The 25,242-nt window shown below is 37.8% G+C and overlaps 1 protein-coding gene across 2 annotated transcripts in view; it reads left to right on the forward strand.

Annotated features, from left to right (window-relative positions):
* The window catches only part of cep112 (centrosomal protein 112), a 242,407-nt gene that overhangs the window by 168,411 nt on the left and 48,754 nt on the right, over positions 1–25,242 (forward strand). For both annotated transcript variants that reach the window (XM_089128934.1, XM_089128935.1), the window contains exon 22: positions 18,389–18,451. In XM_089128934.1, coding sequence (XP_088985060.1) covers positions 18,389–18,451 — 63 coding nt within the window. The remainder of the gene's footprint in view (positions 1–18,388; positions 18,452–25,242) is intronic.

Genomic DNA, 25,242 nt, shown 5'->3' on the forward strand with positions numbered 1-25,242 from the left:
AGAAAATAATATCGAAAAGAGTGAGGATATTCTTCTTTTGTTTATTCTGTAGTTTATTCTATAATTCCATGTTTTCTCTTTTGTTTTGTTTTTTGTTTTTATTGGTTTAAAGACTAGATAATTGAAATCATGAATGTTCAAGTTTTAACAATAGTGTCAAATGAAAAGGTTTTTGTTTGTTTGTTTGTTTGTTTTTTCCAGAAATTCTATGTTGTCTTTTAATTTTTTTCTGGATTCTGTGTTTTATGTTTTAATTCACATTTTTGGTAACACTTTATAATAAGTTTTATTAGATAACATTTGTTAACTACCTTAGTTAACATGACCTAAGAATGAGCAATACTTCTACAGCATTTATTAATCTCAGTTCATATTAATGTTAACATTTATTAATACGTTATTAAAATCAAAGGTTGTGTTTGTTAACATTAGTAAATGCACTGTGAACTAACATGAACAAACAATGAACATTTTGATTAACTTACATTAACAAAGATTAATAAATACTGTTTTGTTCATTGTTAGCTGATGTTAGTTAATACATTAACTGATGTTAATTAATTAACATTTTTGTAAAGTGTTACCATTTTAATCAAAAACAGTGGCAATCAAGTTCATAAAACTTCAACAATTTAATCAGTCTTTTAAAATGCATTCAAATGAAAATTAAACAATTCCTTTTATTTTCGCCAAACAAAGTGCTGGTCAACACAGTTTTACAGTTTAAATGCGTATGAAATATTGTGATGATATTTCACTTTAACAAAATGTATCATTGTTGTTATTATTACTTAATGTCATAATTTCCACAAAAACGAGAGTTCCTTAGATTTCCACGACGCATGCGCGAGAACTGATCTGAAGTAGTGTAAGCAGATCGCAATTCTCGCGCATGCGTCGTGGAAATCTAAGGAAGTCTCGTTTCAGGCCTACAAGGAAGAAAAGAAATAGTCAAATAAACTCGTTATTTTTGTTTGTTTTTTCGCACAAAAAGTATTCGCGTCGCTTGATAAACATATAGTTGAGCCACGGTAGTCACTTGGGATATTTAAACATTTTCTTCATTGACTTTCTGGGCCGTCAAGAGGCAGTCCCTTAGGAGCCAATGTGGTAGTTATACAGCTCTCAAATTTAATCAAAAATATCTTCATTTGTGTTCCGAAGACGAACGAAGGTCTTACGGGGTTGGTACAGCATGGGGGTGAGTAATTAATGACTTAATTTTCATTTTTGGGTGAACTAACCCTTTAATATTCACAGACTCTAGTCCATATTGCAATCTGATTAAGTGTGCAGGCCTACTTTGGGTTTATTCAGTGATATTCTGTATTATACAGTCAATTCCATTTGTATGCATGGATTGCATACGCATTTTCCGCATCACGGCCCTACTTTTATGTTCTTTTTGTTATATATTCTCTCTCTTACACAAATGGAAATGCATCTATGCTTCCAGCTACATGGTTTCTGTACATGCATGAGATCTCCATGGGAACAAGGTGTGCGGCTCAAAACTGATGTGGTTATTTTGGTTTCCCCACTGTGACAAAAGAACACAAGAAAAGTGGAAGACAGTGGTAGAGGTACCGTAAGAGATATTGCTTTGACAAAGTCAGCACATGCTTTTTTTTTTTTTCCAGCTAGCAGGAGCCAAAGTGAAGAGCCATGTATGGTGGAAGCATCCGACTTGTGCTAGTTGAATCGAATGTAAATACATATGTAGTGTATTTGTGTATGATTCGGGAGGAAGCTGTCACCCTCTGTCTATTTACACAGTGTTTGCCCACCATCCACAAACATCCCCCAGAAACGTTCACTGCTATAGCCTGTACAGACATATCAGAAACACATTATCCCAAGACTGCATTCACCAGTCCTTCCAGAAAAACGTGGAGTTTTTTTGTGATTGTTGCGGGCAAAAATCCTTGATTACGCGGCCCGTTTTCTTTAAAAATGCGATGGAATATGCGGGATATTTATGCAATTTTATGCGATGAAATTGCGGGAACTTGCAAAAACTGCGGTTTGATGAAAAAGAGAAAAAAAGTGATTCCCCCAACACCCTGTTCTCACTAGGCTACTACCTTAATGTAAAGAGTCATTTCTTATTACTTTCTACGATGTAGCAACTTAGCACACTACATCATAGAAAGTGCTGGGAATATTTAATTTCTCATCTTGTTTTATTTTTATTAAATTTTCAAAATCACAGAGTTTGATATCAAGTTCTTTACATTTCTTTTACACATTTTCTGATAAGTATAACATCTGAGAAGTAGCCTAAAACATGAAACAATAATTTGGAAAAAAAAAAAAAAGAAAGAAAAAAAAAGATAGAGGGCATCACAGACATATTAAATTCCTTTAGCAGACATACAGATCGTTTGGGCTTTTCGATTTTTTTTTTTTTTAATTTTAAAGACTCAAAATACATTTTAAAGGCTGTTTTGAAATGAGCAAAGTTGGGTTTTGAGTTACTCCACTTAGTTTGATGAATATGAAATTTTCCTAATAATAGAAAAAATCGATAACATACATTTTTCTTATAGGAAAGTCAAAATCATTTGTATGAAGATGACAAATTTAAGACAAGGTTGCAATTCATTTTAAAACCTAGAAATTGAGACATCTCATTCCAAAAGATTGAAAAATAGGGACATTCAAACAATAAGTGCACAATAGACTCTCTTTCACAATTACAAAATCAGCAATGTTTTATTTCAGACTGTAACGAGTGTAAATAAGGTGTGGCCCCTTTAAGAGCTGCGCGCTGAACTGTCTGCAGTGTGTGCGCCTCATGTGTGCGGGTAATTTCTCTTTGATGCTAATTCTTTTGTCTTATTTTGTTTATTAAGTAACGATGTGACGGTAGAACGTGTGACAGACAGTTATACGAGTTCGATTTGTGAGATGTCAATCGCCTCCGTGAGTCTTTCTGGCCTCTGCAATAACTTCAGCTGTGAGCTATCCCGTCGCGTAATTGCGTCACTTCATAACGTTCCCATGGAAACAGGGGGAAATGGCTGCTCTTGTATGAAGCAAACGCAACATTTTTCAACTTTCTGCGAAGATATATGTGACTTTTTTTTGCAACGAAAATGCGAGGATTATGAAATCATGCAAACCCCGCATATTTTGCATGGAAATCGGCATTTTATGCGGCGAAAGTGCGGCGTATTTGAAAAAATGCGGCCCCCGCATAAATATGCGGACTTTGGCTGATTTTGCATTGAATTCAGCGATCGCATAATCGCGTTTTTCTGGAGGGACTGCTTCACGCCTAACTCTTTTGTTAATAGTTGATTTCAGATTAGTTTTTAGCTGGAAACTAATCTAATCTTTGCTGCTAAGCAAAGCAAAGGAGTCTGAGGGTACGTTTACACAACAACGATATGCTTAAAACTGTGAAGTGTTCGTTTTCCTGCGTACAGACAACCTAGTGTCAAAACGATCCACGAAAACGGCTAAAAGCGCTGTATACTGCTGCCAGGCCAGTAGATGGCGATGAAACACTATAGTTGAAGGGCTGAACTACGTTACGTGTACATGACATCATCGTCTTCAGAGATTCACGATTTTGACTGTTTTCAAAAACGTGCACTTACTTTGAAAACTTTTCAAAAGTTTGCGTTTTCAGGCGAGCAAAACGCTGTCGTCATTTAAACGAACGGCCAAAACACATAAAGGGCAAATGACTTCGTACACTGACGCATTTATCATTCCTATTTTGCACCCGCGCAAAGCGGACTTATCCCTCCACAGATACACGTCGGTAAACTAGGGAATGAACTTGCGCTCTCTGGACGGGTCGGCACAAAATGGAGGCGTGTTTCGGCGCAAACAATCCCTGGTGCTATTTTGCAGTTCCAGAAAACAATTGCGCCACTGACCAGAAAACACCTAGTCTAAAGTCAGTGGCGCGTTGCGCGTACATTCAGATGATATTTTCTAGACAGATGCGTTTTACTTTTTGCAAATGATACACTATTATAAGGAAAACTATTTAAACACAAAGGAAATCATTTTTGTGTCGATGGCATAAAGCTTACACATTTACCCAAATTATTATAAGCATGTTTAACCGAAGCTAATTTGGGTGTGTTTGTCCCATCCCCAATGTCCCTCCTCTTTCTTTTACGGCCCTGACGAGAACATCGATCTCCTCGATTGTGAAGCGCGTCTGGTAAATGTGCCGTTATAATAGTATTGCGCCGTGGAACAAGCGCACCTCGTTCATCACGCTCTTAAAGGGAATGTGATACGACGCTCTTATTGGTTTGTTTCCGTTTTCTTATTGGTTTGCTAAACTTGCGTCGGCGCAAGGGTCATTTATCCCGCCGGTAAAATAGCAAAGATCCGCCCACAAAGTTACTTACGCTTCGCACTTGATACTTGCGTTTTAGATCGTTAAAATAGGGCCCAAAAAGTTGAATGTTTTTAGTTGTCGTGTTAACTCATGTCGTATACTCAGCCCCTGAGTATTAGCGAATCGCGATTAATCGCATCCAAAATAAAAGTTTGTGTTTACATAATATATGTGTATAATTCTTTTCGGTCCCACTTTACATTAAGTGGCTTTAAGTACTATGTACTTTCATTAATCAAATAATTTGATACAATGGACTTATTGTGTACATACATGTTTTTGCATCGTACTTATATTTTTTACAGCTGTAACTACTTTATGTAATTACACAGCTGATCCATTCCTTAAACTTTAACCTACCCTTAAACCTACCAATACCACCATACCTGTCCCTAACCTTAGCCAGATCACACCTCAATAGCAGCAAAAAGTGTTTTGCAATACAACATGAGCACAAGTACATTGTACTTATTTTTCAATGTAAGTACATAGTACTTAAAGCCACTTAATATAAAGTTGGACAATTTTCTATATATAAATAAACACACATGCATGTATATTTAAGAAAAAATATTGTTTGTATATAAAATATTTATATATTTATATATAATATCAATTATATATAAAACTATTTACAGTATGAAAATATTTCTTAAAGGATTAGTTCACTTTTAAAAAAACTTTTGCTGATAATTTACTCACCCCCATGTCATCCAAGATGTCCATGTCTTTCTTTCCTCAGTCGAAAAGAAATTTAGGTTTTTGATGAAAACATTCCAGGATTTTTCTCCATATAATGGACTTCAATGGGAACCAAACGGTTCAAGGTCCAAAAGATAGTGTTAATAACAGTTTCAGATGCAGCTTCAAATGTCTTTAAACGACACCAGACGATGAATAAGGGTCTTATCATGCCAAACGATCGGTTATTTCAATGCTTATTCTAAAAATGTAACTTTTCTAAGGACAAATGCTAGCCTAGCTCTATTCTGTGAGGCGCGTTTGTAACGTCACGTAATACGTAACTACGTTCAAAAGGTCACGGGTGACGTAGCCAGAAGTACAGAATCAAAATCGTCCGACATCGTTGTTTTTCCTTTTAATTCCTTTTTTGTAAACGGCGTTTGAGTTAGTTTGCACGTTCAACCTATGCGTTCAACTTGTAAACATTGACTCTGTACTTCTGGCTACGTCGCCCGTGACCTTTTGAACGTAATTACGTATTACATGACGTTACAAACGCGCCTCACAGAATGGAGCAAGGCTAGCATTTGTCCTTAGAAAAGTTACATTTTTGGAATAAGTTTTGAAATAACCGATCGTTTCGCATGATAAGACCCTTATTCATCGTCTGGTGTCGTTTAAAGACATTTGAAGCTGCATCTGAAACTGTTATTAACCGTCTTTTGATACTTGAACCATCCGGTTCCCATTGAAGTCCATTATATGGAGAAAAATCCTGGAATGTTTTCATCAAAAACCTAAATTTCTTTTCGACTGAGGAAAGAAAGACATGGACATCTTGGATGACATGGGGGTGAGTAAATTATCAGCAAAAGTTTTTTCAAAAGTGAACTAATCCTTTAAATATATACAAGCATGTGTGTGTATTTATATATATATAAAATAATAATACACAGTGCACCCACATACATAATGTAAACACAAACTTTTAATTTGGACGCGATTAATCGCGATTAATCGTTTGACAGCCCTACTGAGTAAAACACGTTTGGGCGTAAATTGTTCTTGAAACAGTCAATTGTCATATTGAAAGGAATAGGGCAGAATATGAAAAGGAAACTGGTCAAGATGATTGCATAATGAAATGCACCTGTTGACAAAGAAGGAGATGTGGTACAAGGTTTCCATTGAGCAGTGACAGGAGGGATTACAGTGAATCAGGAGCACGCTGCTGTCTCGGAGAACGCGGTAAACACACTGCGCTCACTTCAAAGACGCATCAGTGTGTTATATACCCCGCTCCCCCACGGCACGCCTGTCAGCTGTCATTCTGCCCCAAGTTTGGATGCTACCTCTTTGTAACTTTATTTTATTTATTTATTTTTTTTTCTTAACGCACCATTTTTAGTCTCTGTTTAACATTATGATTCATACCTCCTCTCTTTCTTTCACTCCTGACGGAGGATGGTGGTGTTTTTGGGGGGATGATGTTGTCATTGTTTGTCTTCACTTTTTTTTTTTTTTTGTCCCTGCAAACTTATTAATTTCTGTCAACTGGTTTCTCTGCCATTTGGAGATACACCAAATCCCATTATTTTTGGTCATGGATTACAGAGAGCAAAACAGTGGGAGAATATGATCAAAGACACCTCCCCATCACCTCGGAGTGGCAGATCGAGAGAGGGAAATGGAGCTTAATAGCAGAAAATCAGATTTAGACCAGGCAGGCATGTGGATGGATTTGGTGATTTCTATTTTTCTTTCTTCTGCCGAGATGAAAGTTATGCCGTTTTTTCCCCCCATCCTCCAGTTTTTTCCTCGTTCTGTTTCTCTCACGATGGCTGGGAAAGTCGGTGACACAAGAAAAGCCTGCCACACACCGGCAGTGTAGAGCCACTGTAGAATGCCACTGGCCGCACGCTAAGAGACGAAATCCTCGACCTAGTCCACCGGATCACCCGGTGACAATCAGGGCCCTATCATAGACCCGGCTCAACGTAGGCCAGTCGCGACGCGAGTGTGTTTTGCTAGTGTCAGCTCGACACAGTTAGCAAATGAATTTGGGCCCATTTGTGTGCTGGTCTGACAAGCAGGTGTGTGTTCAGGATCATTGTTATTTTAAGGAACTGAAACCTGCTCTGAAGTCAACGGCACAGTATTTCTTTTGTTATTTAAAGAGCGCGTTAGTAAATATGCGCCTCTAGGCGGCTCCACAACGCACACACACTCTGCTTATTACACACACAGGGACGAGCATTGCAGGATTACAATGTAAAAGATTTCAATTGTGTACATAAAGAAATGGTTGAATCGACCTCAGTTTTTACGCCACGTAAATAGTGAATCCGCCATGGAATGAGACTCTGATTGGTTTATTGTGTATATTTACAGTCAAAAAAACATGAACCTCACAAAATGTGAAACATGACGACTGGCCAATCAGACTGCAGCTTACAATTTTGAGAAAGTCGTTCTATGGGTGCAATATGGACCAGATGGTCTGTGAATGTTCAATCGTCCCATGTGCAGCTGAGACCATCCTCCACCTATCACCAAAAAGACACAAATGAAGTGCTTGACAAACCAATGCATGACGGCACAAAGGCCACCTGTCAACGGGACATTGAGTGATCAGTCTGTCCTCCTCCTCCAGCTGAAGGGCAGGATGATAGATGGTGTGGGGAAGCAGGCTATGTTTTCTCCTCAAAGTGGATAGTTAAAGGGTTAGTTCACCCAAAAATGAAAATTCTGTCAGTATTTACTCACCCTCATGTTGTTCCAACCCCGTAAGACCTTCGTTCATCTTCGGAACACAAATGAAGATATTTAAGATATTAAGATCGCTCCTGCATACAGTCCATAGGCTTCTTGAGGTACTGGCTCTAGCTGTCCTCGAAAAGTCATTAAAGACATCGTTAAAATAGTCCAAGTGACTACTTTTGTGCGCAAAAAAACAACAAAAATGACGACTTTATTTCAACTATTCACTTCCTTCTCCATGAGCCTGTAAGTCAGTTAACGTAGTGTGATTGCGTAGAGCTACGTCACACGTAGGCTCACTATTGGCCGACGCTGGTCATGTGTGTGTGATGCGTGTGACGTATAATAACAGAAGCTTACGCTATTTAACTAGTAACCTGACTCGCGCAGAGGGAGAAATAAACGAATAGTTGAAATAAAGTCGTTATTTTTGTTGTTTTTTTGCGCACAAAAGTGTTCTCGTCGTTTGATAAACTTAAGATTGAGCCCCTGTAGTCACTTGGACTATTTTAACGATGTCTTTAATGAGTTTTAGATGCCAGCAAGTGTCATTCCCTCAAGAAGCCTATGGACTAGTATGCAGGAGCGATCTTAATATCTTAAATATCTTAATTTGTGTTCCGAAGATGAACGAAGGTCTTACGGGGTTGGAAAAACATGAGGGTGAGTAAATACTGACAGAATTTTCATTTTTGGGTGAACTAACCCTTTAACAGTTATAAAGTTGAAAGTTTGGCGTTATCTACAGATCAACTTATGAATTGTTGGATTGAATTGCTGAAAGCTGCCCATCTCTCATCAGATGGACAATAACTTTTTTAAAAAAAGTCAAAACAATCTCTGTTACTGTAATCTCCTAGTATCGCTGTGAAGATGCTTTGAAACAATCTATATCGGTAAAAGCGCTGTATAAATGAAGGTGACTTGTCTCTAATCACACCACCAGATGGAGATTTGGCTCTGGGGTCAGCATCCACATAAAAGGCTCTTATTGAATCCCTAAGCTGGCCTTTGTGTTGTTGCCCCTGGCGGAAAATCAGCACCAAAGGTCATCAAATGGGACGGATCACAGGAGGTCCCAACTCAAACCATGAGAGGCCAATAAATCACCCGGCAGCCTAAGTCCTCACTCGTATGCATTAATGGCTGTGTTCCCATGATCCCTGCCGCCAGTCCATTGATCCACCTGCTAACAGAGGTGTGACTGATCCCTGCCCAAAAACTTCCCTTCGGAAGTCCTGATGAAAATCAAACACTGTAGCCACACCTGTCAGTGTGATGCTTGAGGACGAGGAAGGACGAGTGAGGATTGATCCGTTTTTTCATTAGCGCGGTGTCACCTTCACTGACTTGGCTTGTTCACAATAGGGCTGAGCAATGTAGATATTCAATTTGTCCCCATATTTATGCATTTGATATATGCATGCAGTTTTTTTTATCAAATAAACCATCAAGTAACAGAAAATGCTAAAATAAAAGAGTAAAAATGTTTGGGTTTTTTGTCATATAAAATTTGGCTTGTTTTCCAGCAATTTTCAATAATTATCCTCATTTACCCAAAAAGTAATTATCACACACAGACATCAAGAATTAGCGTATGAATCTCAGCAATGGTGACAAACAGATTACCTCTGAACATAAGATCATTATTTATTCATGCAGCAATGCATGATGGGAGCCATGAATGAGTTTTGATTGGTGGCACCCAGAATGCACTGCAACATGCTTTATAATTGTCACCATTGTTGAGATTCACAGGCTAATTATTGATTAAGTCTGTGTGTCTTAATTTTTGTCTTAAATTGTATAAGAGAAAGCTTACTCAGAAATTAGACTCTAAACGTAATAAAAACGTAATAAAAAGTAATTATCACACACAGACATCAAGAATTAGCGTATGAATCTCAGCAATGGTGACAAACAGATCACCTCTGAACATAAGATCATTATTTATTCATGCAGCAATGCATGATGGGAGCCATTAATGTATTGTTGAAAGTAATTGTTGCCAAGTAACTGAAAATGCTAAACTGAAACACAGTAAAACATTTACTTTAAGTAAAAATAAGTTTAAAAAATCATAAAAATTGAAAGATATGGCCTGTTTTTCAGCAATAAATGTACTATTTTTTTCTAAAACATGACACACTGACAAATCAGCCTTCATTTAAACTGATTTACCCAGATCAATGCATCTTACATATTCTAACACTTTTTGCGCCAATGAACTAAATCTTATACTGTCGCACTATATAGCACCACGATTACTAAATTGTGTCGTTGTCGTGTATGGCTTGTATTGATAATCCACAAACAATGTGTGTCGCAGAAAGAACGAGAAAGCATAAGGGAACGTGTTAATGCGCTACTTTTCCATTGTTTTTCTATGTAAACACGCTCTCTAGACGAACGTGTATAACCGTTGTGTCTTTTGCAGTGTCTCGCGCATTACACATCGTTCAAGTTAAAATAAGATCAACTTTTAAAAAACTTGAAAGTCTCGAAACCTTACGTTTTTTCCACATCTGAACGAGTCCTAATTCACCATGTGATGACTAACGCAAGACAGAAGGCTGAAATACACAAGGCTAACTAGCAGAACAGGGAACAGGTGTGACACTCATCAGGAACTATGGTAACTGACAAAGAAAACTAAGGCTACGTTCACACACCGTCAGTCCAAATCCGATCATTTGTGTATCTGAAATGATTGACTGTCCACATTGTGTATTCCAACTGTCTTTAGTTTTCCAGAATACCTGAATTGGTTTCTATGGCAATGGCATTGCGTTGGTAGGTATACATAAAAACCACAGCAACTTGAGGGGTTCGCAATATAGATAGTCTTATTTACAACTTTAACATTTGCAGTTACACTGGTACTAGGTGTCTTCTGAGGCAGAAACGAAATGTGAATGTGTGGCTTTGTTTTGTGCCGTTATAGTGTTTTCTGATTGTCCGTCACTTTGCAACAAGACAGCCTTGTTTCTGCAGCAACTTTTTGCATGTTTCCTATAACAAAATCGGACGTTTATACTTCACACAAAATCCAATTAGAGTGGGCAGACTGAAACGGATTTCCAGAAATGTGATTTTTATTTTAAAATGCAAAGTATTGAAAAGCAAAACAAAGCTCTGTAAACACCTGCATTTTTACAACACTATAAATGTGTCCCTTGGGGTAATTTTGTCCTTTTCACTTTCCTGGCCAAATACAGAAAGTACGTCAAGTATGTAGTGGCCAAGTGCAAAACTCACAAGAAGTGTGTATAGTGAGCCGCTTGACCGCCTCATTTAACAACGTTCGGTTTCGAAGTTAATGAGATAATTAAGTGAATAATTGAGTGATGATTGAGCATTATTGAAGACAAGCAGAATCACTGCAATTTTTAAGTCACCATTATGGTGATCCGTGTTTGCTTTAGTCGGGCTCTTGACCCTTAATGGACTATGTGCACGTTAGCATATGCTAGTTCCGGCTGCGAAACCGATATGGGGTGTCTAGTTTCCGGTAGCCTGATGGACGACGTAGAGGATGTATGTTTCTCCAGATGTCTTGAACATTTGCCGAATATTACAGTCGATTATGTTCATCGACTGGCTAATGATTTTCCTCCAGCTCCCCAGAGCAAGAGAGAAGGGGTTTAAATATTACATTTCTCAGTATTTGCATCATTTTGAAGGGAACGTTAAGTCACAACAACATCCATGCTCAGACTGATCTCATGAAATTGCGTATGTATGACAGGTATCACGTATTTTTGGCATGCTATCAACACGCATAATCTATTTTCAGCGTGTTTATGAATACCGTTGACTTAACGTTATTATTGTATATATATATATATATATATATATACACAGTGTATGTATATATATATATATATACACACAGTGTATATATATATATAGCATATGACCTACCTCAACCCCAACCTACCCGTCACTCCTACCATCCTAGGAAAAAATAAATATCGCTCCCCAGATGTAGATCTACATTTTGTTTTGTTTCGCTCGGACATTTGACGCCGTGTACATACGCGGTACACGTGGAATCACTCGGACATTAATGTTGCCATGCTACGTGCTCAAGCTATGCGATTTGGTAACTGTTCTCTCTATACATTATAAAATGCGAAATCATGCGTTAGAAAGTGCATTTTCCAGAACAGTTTGTGTTGGCCATTGTTTTGTTTATGATGTTCAGAGGCTATGTTGTTGACAACCACTATCGTCATATAGATCAGTGTTGACAACCACTATACATGTCATACAGGGAGTAAAGGTATCCGACGTTGGTTCGTTCGTTATCAAGTTAGGCTGTTTAACACATATTAGGCTGTTCACACATATTTCTAAACAGGTCTCCCTTTCAAAATAGGTTCTAAACCCAGGGGCTTCTCCTGGTTAAAGGGTATAATATAATAAATAATTAGTAGCCTAAAAACTTCCTTCTAGTTGTCATGGATACGCAACGCTCCACTCTGTGAAGCGACTGCTTGGGTGCGGTGACAAAATGTGAAATATCGTTTACTTTTCACAATGCAGCAGCGCCTGGCTCCACCCAAATATGAGTGAACACTGTGTTGGTTGACTTGACAATGAACAAACGAACATAGTTTAAGACAAATATATTTAGATAGCTAAGCTTTAGATAGCCGGTCCACTGATGTAGGATGTAAACAACGGCAACCGGAACCGAAGTACCCAACATCCGCCCTCAAGGCGAAAGTTAGCATTTTTCTCGTGCACATAGTCAATTCATTAACTTTAGATTTGTTTGGCTGCAGTACATGAGTTATAACAGCCAGATGAACAAAGAAAAAATGTGATCTGATGGTGATGGTTGTGTTTTAAAATAATCATTATTTCACAATCATTTGACCTGAATCACTGAGCTCATTTAGAGCCTAATTTCTGAGTAAGCTTTACTTTGCAGCAGTGAACATTTTTAACGTTTACAATGTATTCAAAATAATTTCTTAAAACTTTCTCTTATACAATTTAAGACAAAAATTAAGACACAGACATCAATAATTAGCATGTGAATCTCAACAATGGTGACAATTATAAAGCATGTTGCATTGCATTCTGGGTGCCACCAATCAAAACTCCTTCATGGCTCCCATCATGCATTGCTGCATGAATAAATAATGATCTTTTGTTCAGGGGTGATCTGTTTGTCACCATTGTTGAGATGTATACGTTAATTCTTGATGTCTGTGTGTGCCTACATAAGATATTTTTTGAAAATATTCAGAGTTTATATAATTCACACTCTCAGTGTTAATTTAACACTGGGGATTTTGCTGTGAGAAAAAAAATACTATGGAAGTCAATGGGATCCATTCTTCACAATATCTTCTTATGTGATAGATAATGTTTTTTGGGCCCCACGTTATATTAAGTGGCTATAAGTACTAAGTAGTTACATTGAAATGAATCATTTGATACAATGGACTTATTGTGTACATACATGTTTTTACATTGTACTTATATTTTAAAAACACCAGCATGTAATTACAGCTGTAACTAATTTATGTAAGTACATCTGTAATTACACAGCTGACCCATCCCTTACCCTTAAACCTACCCATACCACCACACCTGTCCCTAACCTTACCCTCAATAGCAGCAAAAGTGTTTTACAATACAACATGAGCACAGTAAGTACATTATACTTATTTTTCAATGTAAGTACATAGTACTTAAAGCCACTTAATATAATATTTCATCATATATTTTTCATAATAGTAATTAGTCTTGCAATGCACGTTTTTTTCAACTGACAAATTTAGATAAGATTTTTCTGATAAGATTTTAGAGAGCAAATCATTATTAGAGGACACAAGTCAAATAACCTCAAATTGTACCATTAGGTAATGTGTCTGAACTTGGTGAACTTAGCACTTGACTTGCTTGAGGTGAGCCACTGACATGACTGGACTTGTCTAGCTTGATTATGACTTGAATATTTGTGTCTTACTCCCACCTCTGCTTTTATAATATTTTATGGGATTTTTTGGAGTTTGACAACCGTTGGTCTTTGTATACTTTCATTGTGTGAAAGAGAAACAACTCATACTGATTTGAAATGACACAAGGGTGAGTAAATGATGACAGAATTTTTATTTTTGGGTGAACAGTTCCTTTGAACTTGTCCTCATCCTGCTTTTTCTTTCCCCAACACCGGGAACCAATAAACTCAAGGCAGTTTGGATAGATTTGAACACCCATTGCTTTTAAAAACATGTTTACAAAAAAAAAAAAAAACGTCTTCCTCTCCAATCTACACAATCCAATGGAGCAGCAATCCCTGAAATTGTCCTCTAAACACACAACTGTAGAGAAATGCCTGCCAGCCTTGTACTTAGTACACTATCAAACCTAATTGTTTCTATTTTGAAAGAAATAATAATTACATCTCATCTCATACTCCCTGTAGGTGCTGTTTATTTTCCATCTGTTTTAATGTGTATGATTGGACTGGTTGTGATTGCTCCGCTCCAGAATTAGATCGCTAATGAAGTTTGGCTTAGCATTGCATGCTTTGTGCTTTCAAATACAGTACTGTTCAAACACAGTGTTCGCTCTTCAAAGTCCGCGGACTCGGCATTGTGAAGTGATTAAAACACCTGATACGAGCTCAAAGCGATGCCTTTGGCAAGGTACAGATATTTGCAAGAAAACACACTCAAAGCAGTTCATTTTCCAGCTTTCTTACTCTAACTGGTTGTGTTTTTTTTTCTATCAGTGCAGATCAATCAAGCATCCTCTTTTTTTATCGAATCGTCTGGTCTTAGTTCATTCAAAAATGAAAACTCTCTCATCGTTTTCTCATGCTGTGCCAAACCTGCATGACTTGCTTTCATTGAACACCAAATGAGAGATTGTGCTCTTCCATAAAACAAAAACATACAGTGACATCCAAAAAAGGTAAATAAAAGCGCCATCCTATTAGTATGATTGTTATATCTCTACAGTGTCTGTCCTCTTGGAAAAGAGCAGCATGAACATTCAGCTAAACATATCCGTTTAAATAATGGACATAAAAACATTTTGGACGATATGAGCTCTTAAGCTTGAGGAAAGGCAGACATTTGCCCTTCAAAACGTCTTAGGATGTTATAATGATTGTTCTTTCGCACAAACATCCCATTACCTTTCAGCAGAATTTCACTTCTGATTTAAAATGTCCTGATTATTTGATCTTTCTTTCTTCAGTCGAACAGAGGTTTTTGAGGCAAACGGTCCAACGGCTGGAAGGTCCAAATGTGAGTTTCAGTGAAGCTTCAAAGTCCCGACACGATCCCAGCCGAGGAACAAGAGTCTGATCTAGACAAACCATCCGCCGTTTTATACAACAATAAATAAACATTTCTGTACTTTTACACCACAAATGCTTGTCTTGTACGTCCATGACTTCACGCATTACGTAATCATGTTGAAAGGTCACGCGAAAAGGTAGGCGGAAAACTCAAAATCGTCCGACATTGTTGTTTCATCTTTTATTTATTTATTTGTTTTGTAAATGGTGTTTGACTCGGTCTTCACACGTTGGCTTTGTAAACACTCAGTCGCTCTTCCGCCTTCGTCGCGCTTGACCTTTCAACCTCAGTACATAACGTGTGGCGCATCACAGCTAGTGCAAGACGAGCATTTGTGGTTATAAAGTATATAAATGTCCATGTTTTGTATAAAATGGCGGATGGTTTGTCTAGATTATGCCTGGTTCAGATTACACGATTTTTTTTGTCTGTTACGATAGTCACTGTGTCAGATTACGCGAGTTTGACTCCTAAAATCTTGTCGTGTCGTGGACAAGACACATGTCAGACTACACGTTGCTTTCTGACCAGTCATCGCATGCGGTCTTTAATGGCGCTCGTGATGTCATCGAGAAGGCGAAACTAGTAGCGAGTGACTTCCGTAAACGAACGTAAACAAACAATGGATGAAGCGATGAGTGTTGTAGTGGCGTCCTGTGTTCAGAAATAAGAAAGAAAACCCGACAATGGACACGTTCCTGGATTGCTGGAAGAGGACAGTATGGGCTGTCAATCCTCCAAAGAGAACTTGAGGTAAAATATTGTTTTCTTACATATTTGACTTTTAGTTTTAATGTTAAAGGAGTTGTTCACTTTTCAAAAAACTTTTGCTGATAATTTACTCACCCCCATGTCATCCAAGATATCCATGTCTTTCTTTCTTCAGTTGAAAAGAAATTAAGGTTTTTGACGAAAACATTCCAGGATTTTTCTCCATATAATGGACTTCAATGGGAACCAAACTGTTCAAGGTCCAAAAGACACTTTCATTGCAAACTGTTCAAAGGGCTTTAAACGATTCCAGATGATGAATAAGGGTCTTATCAAGCGAAACGATCGCTCATTTAATAAATAAATAACAAAGTTTAAGTTTTATAAGCTCAAATGCTCGCCTTGCTCTGTACTGTGATGAGCGTTCGTGACTCGCCTGTTCGAACTCGTTCATCAAAATGAGCAAATCTTTTTCCGAGTCAATTCGTTCGTTTTGTTCGTTGAATGAACCAAATGACTCGGAAAAAGATTCGTTCATTTTAATGAACGAGTTCGAACATGAGAATCCCAAACGTGCGTCACGTACGTGCAAAATAACCTTTGTCATTAAATGAGCGATCGTTTCGCTTGATAAGACCCTTATTCATCGTTAAAAAACATCTAAAACCCTTTGAACAGTTTGCACTGAAACTGTCTTTTGGACCTTGAACCGTTTGGTTCCCATTAAAATCCATTATATGGAGAAAATCCTGGAATGTTTTCATCAAAAACCTTAATTTCGTTTCGACTGAAGAAAGAAAGACATGGACATCTTGGATGACATGGGGGTGAGTAAATTATCAGCAAAAGTTTTTTTCAAAAGTGAACTACTCCTTTAACACCATCGTCTCTCTTTCGTTTCGACATTTTTGAAAGTTGTGTACGGAAAAGCTTCTGTGCTCCTATTGGTCAACCTCATACATGTGACAGAACCGTCATGGACGACCGTTAAAAACATGAAACATGCTAGCCTTTTTGTCGTGATGTCGTGAAGCATCGCAGACGCAACGTAGTTTGTCGCCCACTATGAAACACTATACGAGATGATACGATCGAATCTTGCGTCCCCACACCCGTTGTCGTTTACGAATCCCCACGACACCCTACGTCAAATGGATCGTGCCAAAATCGGGCTAAAATCGTGTAATCTAAACCAGGCATAAGACTCTTATTCCTCGGCTGGATCGTGTCGAGACTTTGAAGCTGCACTGAAACTCACATTTGGACCTTCCTGAACCATCACTGAACTTACTTAAGCTTGACTGTGTGACACTATTTTCTTCTGGAAACAAACTTGGTTGCATTATTTTCCTGTTATATCTGTAAAGCTGCTTTGAAACACTGCTTTTTAAAATAAAGCTGACCCGTTGGAGTCGCTATATGGAGAACAATCCTGGAATGTTTTCCTCAAAAACCTTCAAGAAACAAAGACATCAACATCTTGGATGACGTGGAATTATCAGGAAATTTCACGCTGAAGTGAACCAATCCTTTAAAGTAATGTAAGGTCTCTATGGCAACATGCTTTTTCTAGAAGCTGGCGTTGCTTTGTTTCTCTCGTCAGTGTGAAAGGTTTGAGGGCACATCGAGTGGCTGACAGGACCAGAGAGTGAGCATCTGCTTGTAGGTTTGCTGTAGATGTGTGTGTGTTTTAGTTGTAGATCATTTGGAGATGACTCTGGCCTGCTGAATCAGATTCAGTAGCATCAACCTCAACATCCCACTTTTCAAATGTTGTCCGATATTTTGGTGCAAGACTTTTTGGCTTAGATTGGTTTGGAAGGTGTGTTGTGAAATAGTTTTTTAGGCGAGCCACATATAAACCACAAATATTTCATTACTATGTTTCAACAGTTTTCTTAGTGTGACAACATGGAGTTCAATAGTGTGCAGTCACAGATCAATCTATTCCAGAGACAAAAGTGATCTTGCAAATGTTGATATTCCGAGGCAAATACAAAATTAAGAACAGCACAGCTTTTCACGTTGAGATAAAGTAATAAGGCCTCATGCTATCTTCGACCTGCTTGGCTGAGACAAACTGTTTGAGAGTCGCATCTTTATGATGATGAGAACATCAACCGGCGGTAAACACTACCTTGTTTCTGTCAATCTCTTACTAATATCAGATCTGGGAGCAAGCCACAAAAGCGCATCTGTCTTTTCACAAAAATAACCCTCGTATACTCATTTATCTCTTTGTTTCTTTTCATGTTCTTGCTCATAAAAGCTTACAGCGGGGTTTTTTCATGTCATATTCTTGTTTTGCAGATAACGTTGTGAGATTGTTTTCTCTCTTCCTGTTAAGTGGTGATAAGTTGGCTTCTGATGAAAGGCCCGTGTGCTGTTGTGGTGTCAGGCCTGGCCCTGAGCCCAGAGCTTCAGCCTCACACACACACACACACACACACACACGCTAGCGGCAGAGGTCACGGCAAAGCATCTCGCTGGTGTTATGTGTCTCTAACACACTCCTCTCTTGTGTTCTCTTTCATTACAGACCAACAGCAAGCTGAAGCATCTCGAGAAGGAGTATAATCAGAAGCTGGCCAAGTCTGCACAGGTAAACACACCATTGTTTGAACATGGCATACAAATGTTCTGAGACAAGTGCAAAGAAAGGAAAAATAGTGTGTCCTGTTATTATTTCCTGATGGATGGGTGGGTAGATTGGTGGATGCATGGATTGGTGGGTGGATTGGTGGATGGATGGATGGATGGATGGATTGGTTGGATGGATGGATGGATGGATGGATGGATTGGTGGGTGGATGGATGGATGGATGGATGGATTGGATGGATGGATTGGATGGATGGATGGATGGATTGGTGGGTGGATGGATGGATGGATGGGTGGATTGGTGGATGGATGGATGGATGGATGGATGGATGGGTGGATGGATGGATGGATGGATTGGTAGGTGGATGGATGGATGGATGGATGGATAGATTGGTGGGTGGATTGGTGGATGGATGGATTGGTGGATGGATGGATTGGTGGGGGGATTGGTAGATGGATGGATGGATTGGTGGATGGGTAGATGGGTGGGTGGATAAGTGGATGGATGGATGGATTGGTGGATGGATTGATGGATAGATGGATTGGTGGATGGGCAGATTGGTGGATGGATGGGTGGATTGGTGGATGGATGGATGGATTGGTGGATGGGTAGATTGGTGGGTGGATAAGTGGATGGATGGATGGATGGATGGATTTGTGGATAGATGGATTGGTGGATGGGCAGATTGATGAATGGATGGATGGATGGATGGGTGGATTGGTGGATGGATGGATGGGTGGATTGGTGGATGGATGGATTGGTGGATTGTGGTGGGGCGTATAGCTTCCGCCATGGCGGCGATGCGTTACCTATTCTAGTGCTGAGTGCAAATGTGGCCTGTATTTGTTTGTCTAGCGTATCAATGTGTTCTGTTAATCCTCATATTGTTTCAAATCAGCGGTTAACCTAACCTTTCACCACAAAACCTCATAGTTATCCCATCGCTTTTGTGTACACACTTTGAACATCTAATACTACGGTGATTTATATGCTATAGCTACTGCTGTCAATACATATCAATACATTGGATGGATGAGTGGATTGTTGGATGGATGGAAGAGGGGACTGGTGGATAGATGGGTAGATTGGTGGATGGGTGGATTGGTCGATAGATTGGTGGATGGATGGATGGATGGGTAGATTGGTGGATCGATGGACAGATTGGTGGATGGATGGGTAGATGGGTAGATTGGTGGGTGGGTGAATGGATGGATTGGTGGTTGGATCTATGTAGGATGGATGGATGGATAGATGGATTGGTCGATGGATGTATGGATGTGGGTAGATTGGTGGATGGATGAATGGATGGGTAGATGGATGGGTGGATTGGTGGATGCATTGATCGATGGATGAATCTATTGATGGATGGATTGGTGGATGAGTGCATGGATGGATGGATCTACGGATGGATGTATTGGTGAATGGATGGGTGGATGGATGAGTGGATGGATTAGTGGATGGATGGAAGAGGGGATTGGTGGGTCGATGGATGAGTTGATGGATGGATGGATGGATGGATGGGTAGATTGGTGGATGGATCTATGGATGGGTGGATGGGTGGATGGATTGGTGGATGCGTGGATTGATGGATGAATCTATTGATGGATGGATTGGTGGATGAGTGGATGGATGCATGGATGGATGGATCTACGGATGGATGTATTGGTGAATGGATGGGTGGATGGATGAGTGGATGGATGGAAGAGGGGATTGGTGGGTCGATGGATGAGTTTATGGGTGGATTGGTGGATGGATCTATGGATGGATGGATGGTATTTATTTATTTATTTTGTATTTTATTAGACATTTTTTAAATAAAACATTGAAAGGATAATGGCAGAAGTTGTGGTAGGTTTACCAAACCTTTAATTGGCTGATCATAAAATGATTAATCGATTAGAAGCTGATCTAAATATTAATTTTGATTTTGAGAAGGATAGTTTTGAGAATATGGTTGAGAACATTAATGTACGGAGGGAAGTGAGATCTGATGATGTGGAAAAGCAACTACTCAAATTGAACCCTTCTAAGCTCCAATAGACAACGAAATATGCTTTATTGTATATGTTTAGAATTGTTATGAAAATATAAAGAGAGTTTTATACTATTTTACTATTAATTTTGTGTACCTAAACATTTTTAACTGTCATTTCACAATTGTATTATACTGAGACAGGTGATTAATACCTAATAAAACATCAGAAAGAGTCAAATCACAGAATCCAAATCTAAAACATTTTTTATATATATATATATATATATAAAAAATGCATATAATTTGTTTTATATGTTATTAACAATGACCCAGCTGCTTTTTAAAATAACTTTATGACTTGATAAATTACTTCATCAAATCTCGTATCGAAACGAATTATTGTCTGTAGTGATCTATGGTCCAGTTACAGTTATGAGTGTCTTGTGAAACCGGAGTGTGAAAGTTTCATCATAAATCCTCCATCTTCATAAATCACCTGAGGTGTTGGACTCACTCTTCCGCCCCCTTCGTTCCTGGCCCTGTGTGTGTGTGTGTGTGTGTGTCCGAGCGCTTATCTCTCTCCTCTTGTGTGTGTTACTGAGGCCATGTGTTAAACATTAGATTTAATCTGCTCAGACTCTACGCCATTACACTGGCTTCAGGTTCAGAAGAATAAGCTTCATTCTTCTGGCGAGCTGAACTCCTCACACACTGTAGATGTTGTACACATTCAGGGTGAGCCTCTCATTATCTCAGTCTCAGCTCAAACACTCGCTCTCTTCTCTCCACAACACAGAGCGCTGAATGTCAGGTTGACGAGCAGATGTTGTGTGAAAACACAGGCCTATTAAATTACACAATGCTTCCACATCAAAAGAACACACTTTGAGTGTGTGAGAAAAAGAGTTCACAGGCGCTTTTCCCCGTTTCTACATAACCTCTGAGAGGACCACTGATAATTAATTCTTTTTTTCTGAGGCACAAAATAAACATAGTTTTTGCTCTCTTATGTTTCCCACTCGCATTTGGTGGGAAGAGGTATGCTTTTAATGCACATTACATGCGCCTCCTCCGCACCAAACAACTTCTTCCTCTTGGTCGCTCTCTTGTAGGAATCGTATGGACGCTCGTTTCCGCAACACAGAATAAAAAATAAAAAAGGTAATAGCCACTTTTTATCTCACAATTCAGATAGGTTGGGTTGGGCTGGCTTTATACGATGATGGACAGAAGATCAACAGTAACGTAATCATCCACGTCACCAAAGAACGCTTTTGGTGAATTCGTTTACAACAAAGATGGCCGCCGGTGGAGAATTGAGATGTAGAGATTCAGCCATCGCATCTGTTATAGAAGATGTAGACAGCGCATTCATTTTAAAAGTGGAACAGAGAACTGCGAACAAGGCATTTGCCCATCGGAAATATGTTTTCGCCGTCCTTCCTACGGGGTTCAACATATCTCACTTACTCTGTTGCTCTGATTGGTTGCAGGTCGATTCAATCAGTGCAGAGGCATTTTCTGTCCTGGTTCGGATGAAACACGCCTCAAAAATCAAAGCCCAATGGAGCAGTTTCAGTCTTGTATTCTGACTAGAGTCTGAGTATGACGACGTCAGGCTAATAATAAAGAGTTTTAAAGTCAGAATTGTGAGATGTAACTTCGCAATTGCGAGAAATAAACTCACAATTCAAACTTTTTTTCTTGGAATTGCATGTTTATATCTCACAATCCTGACTTTATAACATGCAATTGTGTGTTATAAAGTCAGAATTTCGTGATATAAAATCGCAACTGCATTATAAAGTCATGATTTTGTGATATAAAGTCACAACCGTGCGTTATAAAGTCATAATTTCATGATAAATTCGCAATTGTGTTATAAAGTCATAATTTCGTGATATGAAGTCTCAACGGTGAATTATAAGTCAGAATTTTGTGATATAAAGTTGCAACTGTGCGTTATAAAGTTAGAATTTTGATATAAAGTCGCAACGGTGCGTTATAAAGTCATAATTTTGTGATATAAAATCGCAACTGCATTATAAAGTCATAATTGTGTGATATAAAGTCACAACTGTGCGTTATAAAGTTAGAATTTCGTGATATAAAGTCACAACTGTGCTTTATAAAGTTAAAATTTAGTTATATAAAGTTGCAATGGTGCGTTATAAAGTCCTAATTTTGTGATATATATTCGCAACTACGTTATAAATTTAGAAATTTGTGATATAAAGTCGCAACTGTGCGTTATAAAGTTAGAATTTCGTGATATAAAGTCGCAACGGTGCGTTATAAAGTCATAATTTTGTGATATAAAGTCACAACTGTGCGTTATAAAGTTAGAATTTCGTGATATAAAGTCACAACTGTGCTTTATAAAGTTAAAATTTAGTTATATAAAGTCGCAATGGTGCGTTATAAAGTCATAATTTTGTGATATATATTCGCAACTACGCTATAAATTTAGAAATTTGTTATATAAAGTCGCAACTGTACGTTATAAAGTTAGAATTTTGTGATATAAAGTCGCAACGGTGCATTATAAAGTCATAATTTTGTGATATATAATCGCAACTGCGTTATAAAGTTCGAATTTCGTGATATAAAGTCGCAACTGTGCATTATAAAGTTACAATTTTGTGATATAAAGTCACACTGTGCTTTATAAAGTTATAATTTAGTTATATAAAGTCGCAATGGTGCGTTATAAAGTCATAATTTTGTGATATTCGCAACTACGCTATAAATTTAGAAATTTGTTATATAAAGTCGCAACTGTACGTTATAAAGTTAGAATTTTGTGATATAAAGTCGCAACGGTGCATTATAAAGTCATAATTTTGTGATATATAATCGCAACTGCGTTATAAAGTTCGAATTTCGTGATATAAAGTCACAACTGTGCGTTATAAAGTTCGAATTTCGTGATATAAAGTCACAACTGTGCTTTATAACGTTATAATTTAGTTATATAAAGTCGCTATGGTGCGTTATAAAGTCATAATTTTGTGATATATATTCGCAACTATGTTATAAATGTAGAAATTTGTGATATAAAGTCGCAACTGTGCATTATAAAGTTAGAATTTTGTGATATAAAGTCGCAACGGTGCATTATAAAGTCACAATTTTGTGATATATAATCGCAACTGCGTTATAAAGTTCGAATTTCGTGATATAAAGTCACAACTGTGCGTTATAAAGTTCGAATTTCGTGATATAAAGTCACAACTGTGCTTTATAACGTTATAATTTAGTTACATAAAGTCGCTATGGTGCGTTATAAAGTCATAATTTTGTGATATATATTCGCAACTATGTTATAAATGTAGAAATTTGTGATATAAAGTCGCAACTGTGCATTATAAAGTTAGAATTTTGTGATATAAAGTCGCAACGGTGCATTATAAAGTCACAATTTTGTGATATATAATCGCAACTGCATTATAAAGTTCGAATTTCGTGATATAAAGTCGCAACTGTGCATTATAAAGTTACAATTTTGTGATATAAAGTCACACTGTGCTTTATAAAGTTATAATTTAGTTATATAAAGTCGCAATGGTGCGTTATAAAGTCATAATTTTGTGATATTCGCAACTACGCTATAAATTTAGAAATTTGTTATATAAAGTCGCAACTGTACGTTATAAAGTTAGAATTTTGTGATATAAAGTCGCAACGGTGCATTATAAAGTCATAATTTTGTGATATATAATCGCAACTGCGTTATAAAGTTCGAATTTCGTGATATAAAGTCACAACTGTGCGTTATAAAGTTCGAATTTCGTGATATAAAGTCACAACTGTGCTTTATAACGTTATAATTTAGTTATATAAAGTCGCTATGGTGCGTTATAAAGTCATAATTTTGTGATATATATTCGCAACTATGTTATAAAATGTAGAAATTTGTGATATAAAGTCGCAACTGTGCATTATAAAGTTAGAATTTTGTGATATAAAGTCGCAACGGTGCATTATAAAGTCACAATTTTGTGATATATAATCGCAACTGCGTTATAAAGTTCGAATTTCGTGATATAAAGTCGCAACGGTGCATTACAAAGTCATAATTTTGTGATATAAAGTCGCAACAGTGCGTTACAGTCATAATTGTGTGACATAAAATCGCAACTCTGTTATAAAGTCAGAATTTGTGAAATAAAATCGCAACGGTGCGTTATAAAGTTATAATTATGAGTTATAAAGTCAGAATTGTGAGATGTTAACTTGAATTTGTGTGATAAAAAGTCGCAATTATCTTTTAAAATGTTATATTCTGTGGCGGATACAAGCCTCAGTAAAATCGTTTGCCCAAATGGACAGAAACAGAAACATTGTTCTAATTGTATTAGATTTATTTCGTTTTATTATCTGGTTTATATTAGCATTTATTATAATCTATTGCATCTAATTTTATTGCGTTTTTATGTTTAAAGCAGGTGGTGAGGGTTTCCAATTATTTTAATAAACAAAATTTTTATTTGTGGCCATTTTTATTTTATTGCAGTTAGTTTTGTAGTCATGAAAATGTCATTTTTGAGCCCCTGGTCACTATCTAGAGCATGTTTTGGAATAAAATAATGACAGATTTTCGGTACTATTCCCTTGCCACTATTTGGCCTTGCAAGAATCCAGTTGCAGTAGCGTCCCATAATGCATTGCAAGGTTGTATAGACAAGTGTCCTTTGAACTTCTGCAGCACACACACTAACCCGACAGACATCTCTCAGATGTGCCCAAAGCTCTGGAATTGCATGTGAAATGCGGCAATTAAATCCATACCGCGCCATATATGCTCGCGACTTTAATT

The sequence above is a fragment of the Pimephales promelas genome, chromosome 3 (assembly GCF_988280905.1).
Source record: "Pimephales promelas chromosome 3, fPimPro1.hap1.1, whole genome shotgun sequence".
Taxonomy (NCBI): domain Eukaryota; kingdom Metazoa; phylum Chordata; class Actinopteri; order Cypriniformes; family Leuciscidae; genus Pimephales; species Pimephales promelas.